The 6,725-nt window shown below is 46.1% G+C and overlaps 1 protein-coding gene across 1 annotated transcript in view; it reads right to left on the bottom strand.

The window, feature by feature from the left end:
* HSD17B2 (hydroxysteroid (17-beta) dehydrogenase 2) overlaps positions 1–6,725 on the bottom strand; it is a 93,386-nt gene that overhangs the window by 6,316 nt on the left and 80,345 nt on the right. The window contains exon 4 of the mRNA XM_010850806.1: positions 130–267. Within this exon, the coding sequence (XP_010849108.1) occupies positions 130–267 (138 nt within the window). The remainder of the gene's footprint in view (positions 1–129; positions 268–6,725) is intronic.

Here is a 6,725-nt window from a genome sequence, read left to right as displayed (position 1 = left end):
AGGCCCGCCCATCCCAACCCCATTTTTGTCCACCGCTGACGGGTTTGATTTGACCTCTGTCAGAACAGAACCTCTGTCAGAATCTCTTCCAGAATGAACACTTTGGGGCTCTTGGGCTCAGACACCTACTTGTTTTGAAGCCTCCGGGCTGGATGACAGAGACTTTAACTCCCCATTTGGACAGCTCTTGTCGCAGGATTGATGAAAACATGATCAGAGCTGCCTTGGATGAGCCATAGGCTGCCATCTTCTGCATTGGAACCCCTCCTAGGGAACAACAAGAGGAAAAAAAAAAAATCGGGTCTGAGGTTTTTATTTGTTCATCCACTAAGTTTTTAGATGGCACCTACTTCATGCCAGGAGCTGGAATCAGCAATGACTAAGGCAGACAAAGGAAGACAAGGGCCCCCGGTACCCAGGTGAGCATGTGTTCCTGGTCACACTGCTGTCTGGCTTCCTTTGCTTCTGCTTTCCACGGCTGTTCCATCACAGCTGGTCCAATGACAAACCAAGTGTAAGGCTCAGTCTCTCCCAGCAATTAAGCTCATGTAATAAAGAGCATCTGCCCAACCTCTGACCTTCCGGTTTGGCCGACCTACATTCTGAGGTCCTGGGTGGACATATGTTGGGGGAAGGAGGGGCAGAATGGGCACTGTTCACTCCATTACTGTACTTGTACTTGGGCTTAACACGTTGCCACAAGGAGTAACAGACACCACAGGGAACTGTGAAACATCTCTGTAAGAGGGTATGACCCGTCAGAATGGCCATCATCAAAAAGACTCTAAGTAATAAATGCTGCAGAGAGAGTTTGGAGAACAGGGAACCCAATTACTGTGGACAGTGACTGCAGCCATGAAATGAAAAGATGCTTGCTCCTGGGAAGAAAATTGCAGCCCAGTAAAACTGGGGGGCAGGGAACACAGGCATTGAAGAGATACCTAGAAGAGCTAATATCAATTAGCATTATTCTTCTTACATGATTATTAAAGCTCTGGTCTAGGATTTCCCTGATGATCCAGCTGTTAAGACCCCACGCGTCCAATGCAGAGGGTTCAGGTTTGACCCCTGGTGGGGAACCTAAGATCTCACAGGCGAGGCAGTGCAGCCAAAAAAAAAATTTTTTTTTAAATAAATCTTTGGTCTGGCTCACATAACTTCCTTTTGGGAAACACTCTCCCTTACCCCTCTGTCTTTGCAGGAAGGCTGCAAAGTCAGGGGTACTGTCATCATTAAGAGAGGTCGACTGGCCAATCATGATCTTGCATCCCCTGGCCATGGAGACTGGGCTGGGGCTGTGCATGTGACTTCAACTGAGCAGAGTCCTGATATAGATTGTGGAAGGGAAATAGCTTTATCATTTATTCCTGGATATCTACATGTGATAATGGTGAAACGTCAGAACTCCCGGGGCCGTTTTGGTCACCACCTCACAGAAGGTAAGCAAAAGAAAGTGGTGACAAGCAAGTTCAGAAAGCTAGAGGTGGAGGGTTGTGGACTGAAATGGAGATGGAGCTGGGGGAAGAGTTATGATCACCCTGAAGCTTGTTTGCAACTGTCAGTGAGCTCGTAAACTCCCACTTCCTTCTTTAAGTTCCTTTGAGGTTTGGCCCTGTCACTTAAAAGAAAGAGTCCTGAAGCTTAACTAATGCAATTTCAATATAGAATCTGGCATCAAATGTTAAACTCTGATTCCTGCTTGTCACGTATTTAAGCTGCTTCTTATTGAAGTGATTAAGAGTTCAAAATCCAGTTCCTTCCTTTGACCCGTGAGAAGGGCAAAAGCAAAGAAGCAAAAGCAACTTGTTCAAACTTTCAACCCAGTTTGGACAGTTAGCCTTGTCATTTCTTCACGGTTTTTAGAGATGAGGTGTGCATGGCCAGCTGGAAGGTAGGTTAGCAGAGGGCAGCAGTTAAGGGCTGGCTTCTGGAGCCAACTGCACCTGTGTTCAAAGCCAGTTAAAGTTAGGAAAACCAGGTCATGTTGATGCACCTTCTGATCTATAAATTAAGAGTAAGGATAATACGTGTGTTACAGGATGGTTGTGAAAGCTGAGTGAGTGGTACAGAACAGGCTCCTAATAGACCTTCCTGTTACTTGCCCAGGCACTGGGTTGTTTAAAAGCTCCCCCGGGTGATTCCAGCGGTCAGATCTGGTTGTTAAACGCTTCTCAAGAACGTCTCTGAGTGTTTTCCATGTGTCTCTGCCTTCTGGACGTGTAAATGTTAATCCAGCCTGGGACCTGGGAAAACTGAGGTTTATGTTTTGGTTGTAGAAGTTGTGACTCAGAAGTTGGATAGTGACCTGGCATTGCTGTCTTATCTTTGATCTAAGTCTCAGAGACGTGGCTGGGGCAGGGGGAGGGCAGGGGTAAGGTATGTTGTGTTTCAAGAGTCTGAAATTAAATCTAAGGCTATGCCGGAAGAAAGTGTTTCTTGTTTATATGTTTGGTTTTGATGGATCTTGTGCTGTATGTGCCTTGGTCAAAATATATTTCCCTTAAATTATGTTGACTGAAAGCATATCTCAGAAGGTTGCATTCTGTATGATTCCATTTATATTACATTCTTGAAATAAAATTATACAGATGGAGAATAGATTCGTGGTCACCAGAAGTTGGGGTGAGGGTGTGGATGTGGTCCTGAAAGGGATAGCTCAGGGGATCCTTTTGCTGAAACATTCTGTATTTTGATTGTGTTGGTGGTTTTAGAAAGCTATGCATATGATGAAACTGCACAGAATTACACACACACACACATAAATGGATGCAGATAAAACTGGTGAGGTCTGAATAAGCTCTGTGCATGGTACTGATGGTTTTGATGTCACACTATAATTACACAAAATGTTATCTTTAGGGAAGACTGAGTGAAGGGCCAACAGGACTTCCCTGTACATTTCCTTGCAGCTTCCTGAGAATCTATACTTATTTCCAAATAAAAAATTTTTAAAGGCATACTCTCTTTAAGACATTTTAGGGCTAGAGAATTGCCTAGCTGCCATGTAGGTCTTTGGATGTACCAAGATCATAGGGTCTCTTAACATTTTGGTAAATAAAACTAAAAATTTAGGTTTTTTTTTTTTTTTAAGCTTGTCATGGGACGCCCCTGGATTTCCCTGGTGGCTCATTGGTAAAGAATCCACCTGCCAATGTAGGAGATGTGGGTTCGATCCCTGGGTTGGGAAGATCTCCTGGAGAAGGAAATGGCAACCCGCTGCAGTATTCTTGCCTGGAGAATCCCACGGATAGAGGAGCCTGGCAGGCTACAGTCCATGGGGTTGCAAAAGAGTTAGACATGACTTAGCGACTAAATAACAAAAAATAGGAGGCCCCCAAATCAAGGTCTGGCTAATCTGAAACATAAAAGATGAGCCCCCTAAGCACACCAGAGTGTGAAACATTTCTGCTGAAGCTGCAAGCAAATTTAAAGTGACAGTGTACTTGTCAGTCACTCCATCCCACATGCACCTCCATCACAGATTAGGCTAATGCAAAAGCAAAACTTTGCCCTTAGAGGGATACTCGCTCAGGAGATATTAAAATTGAATGCTGGGGTTCCTGTAAGTCAATTCTAAGTAGCCAGTGCTGGTAAACTGCCCAGAATATGGGGTGACCTGTTATTAAGCAACTTAATGGAACACCCAGGCAACAATGGGACTTGTTTTAACCATCTGCATACAAACCTATGGACTATTTTGCTGCTGCGGTGGTTGCTTAGTTGCTAAATCATGTCTAACGTTTTGCAACCCCATGGACCTTAGCCCACCAGGCTCCTCTGTCTATGGGATCTCCCAGGCAAGAATACTGGAGTGGGTTGCCCTTTCCTCCTTCAGGGGATCTTCCCAACCCAGGGATCAAACCCTCATCTCCTGCATCGGCAGGCGGAATCTCTACCACTGAGCCAGCAGGGAAGCCCCAGGGACTCTTTCCATCCTTCACAACTGCAAACCATCTATCTCCCCTTGGTGGAGCCACCATGAATGCAGCATCCCACCCCCTTCTAAATCTACCAGTCTCCCCTACCCAGTCTTTCTGCCTCGGGGAACTACTCAGTGACTCTGTTGTCTGGCAAGAACAAACTCAGCATTCACATTTGTCATCAGTCTAGGGTTCCTTGTCTTGGACTTCATGGTGTAGAGGGAACCTTGAAGTTACAATCCTGCAGTTTACAGAACTGTGAGGCCTTCCCCTGACCCACCCCCCACCATCCTCTAAGGTGGGGCTCAGTCCTAGTCTTTGCCTGACTCATTTGGTGCTGGACAAGCAACAGGTTAGTAACCTTTCAGTTCTAGCAGTCAAGTGCTCTTAGGGTCCTCTGAGGAAGCACAGGGCCTCAAAGGCTCCTCATACGCACAAGGACCCATACCTACCAGACCATCTTTTTCCTGACCAAAAGCTAACACACGGCTTTCCAAGTGGATGTCCTGTAACACAGGGCGGAATACCTGCAACTTTTCAGCCCGAAGCTGTATAGGTAGGGTGTGATATTTTGATTTATAATAAATATGTATTTGGTCATGGTCGTTGTTTCTGGCACTGGGCTTCTAAAGCCCCGGGAGTTTCCTAAGGCAGCGGTCCCCGGCCTTTTTGGCACCAGGGACTGATATCATGAAAGACGATTTTTCCACAGACAGGAGGTGGGGGGTGGGGATGATTTCAGGATGATTCAAGCACATACATTTATTATGCACTTTGTTTCTGATCTAACCCTGCCACTAATCTGACAGGAGGTACTAGTCTCAGGGCTGGATGTTGGGGACCCCTGCCCTAAGGGACAGGAGCTGCAAAGGTTAAAGGAGACTTTTGTCACGTTAATGAGGCAACCAACAAAACCCTCTCCTAAGGATGGGGCTGGTTGCCACTGGATTCAACCTTGTGATTAGAGGGTTGGAACTTTCAGTTTTACCCCCACCTCCATCTCCAGTGAGGGGAGAGGGGAGATTGAGATCAATCATCAACGGCTAATGATGTAGTCAATCACATGCTCTAACGAAGCCTCACGAAAGCCCCAAAGGAGGGCGTTGGGAGAGCTTCCAGGTCAGTGACCGCACGGAGATTGGCTTTCAGAGAGCATGGAAACATCTCACCCTTTCCCCATGCCTTGCCCTGTGTAGCTTTTCATCTGGCTCTTGATCTGTATCCTTTAATATCCTTTGTAATAAACCAGTAATCCAGTGAGTTGAGCTGCTCTAGCAAATTAATCAATCCCAGCAACAGAGTAGTTGGTACCTCTCTTCTACAGCCCATCGATCAGAAGCACAGACGATAACCTGGGCTTGTGACCAGCATCCACTGTTTGTTTGCCCCCGTGTTTGCCTGATGTGTCCTTGTTTGGTAATCTGGAAGAGTGAGAATTTAGAGAATTTAGAGTAAAAGACCTAGGTACCAACCCTCATTCCATTGCTTACCAGCTGGATGATCCTGGGCTAGAATGTGCTTAATCTAAAAGGAATTAGTCTCTGCATCTTGCAGATAGATGTTAGAATTGAATCTAAAGTGGGGATGGGCGGGTGGTTGGGGGGACAGTCCTATAGGACTGAGCCCTCAACCAGTGGGACCTGATGCTATATCCAGGTAGAAAGCGTCAGAATTGAGTTGCATTGTAGGCACCCTGCTGGTATCCGAGCATTGCTTGTTGGTGTCTGGGAAACTCTTCTCTGCGATTTGGGACCAGGCGCAGGACACATTTATAGGGGTGCCAGGGTCCCATATCCACAGCAGCTTTCTCATTCTCTAATATCTTCCCAAGACAGTACTCTCATGACCTTGTCTTGGGAGAAAGCAGTGAGGGTTCCTAGCTGGTTTCTGCTTCCTCCAAGGTCAAGTGAGTCATTTCAAGTAACAAAGTCCAGGGAATTCCCTGGCAGTCCAGGGGTTAGGGCTTCTCTGCTGAGGGCCAGGGTTAAATCCCTGGTCAGGGATCTAAGAATCCCCACCTCCATCACCCTGCCCCAAAAAAGGAACAAAGTTCATTACTATATTGCACCTTTCCAACCCAAGAACACAGACCAGGGCTTCCGTGGTGGTCCCATGGTTAAGATCGCATGCTTCCACTGCAGGGGACAAGGGTTTGATCCCCTCGTTGGGGAAGTTCTGCATGCTACGAAGTGCAGCCAAAAGGAAAAAAAAAAAAAAGAACACAGACCAACCCAGGAGAGGTAGGTTTGCTTACCTCATTGAGGTATGGATAACAGAAATTTGAGATTAATAGCATCTCCCCAGTCCCTGGGGATTTAACAAACTGTTCAGTAACAAAGAAATATCTAAGACCTTGTTCAAAGTGTGATTGAGAAGCAGCGGCAGCAGCTGGGAGTCTATTAGAAGTGCAAGCCCTCGGGTCCCACTCCAGACCCACTGAATCAGAAATTCTGGGGGTGAGAGCAGGATTTTTTTCTTACTGTGATAAAACACACAAAATGTAAAATTCACCATTTAACCCTTTTTTTTTTTCTAATTTTATTTTATTTTTAAATTTTACATAATTGTATTAGTTTTGCCAAATATCAAAATGAATCCGCCACAGGTATACATGTGTTCCCCATCCTGAACCCTCCTCCCTCCTCCCTCCCCATACCATCCCTCTGGGTCGTCCCAGTGCACTAGCCCCAAGCATCCAGTATCGTGCATCGAACCTGGACTGGCAACTCGTTTCTTACATGATATTTTACATGTTTCAATGCCATTCTCCCAAATCTTCCCACCCTCTCCCTCTCCCACAGAGTC

This window comes from Bison bison, unplaced genomic scaffold, assembly GCF_000754665.1.
Source record: "Bison bison bison isolate TAMUID 2011002044 unplaced genomic scaffold, Bison_UMD1.0 scf7180017864295, whole genome shotgun sequence".
In the NCBI taxonomy this organism is placed as follows: Eukaryota; Metazoa; Chordata; class Mammalia; order Artiodactyla; family Bovidae; genus Bison; species Bison bison.
This window is presented reverse-complemented; position numbering and strand designations above follow the sequence as displayed.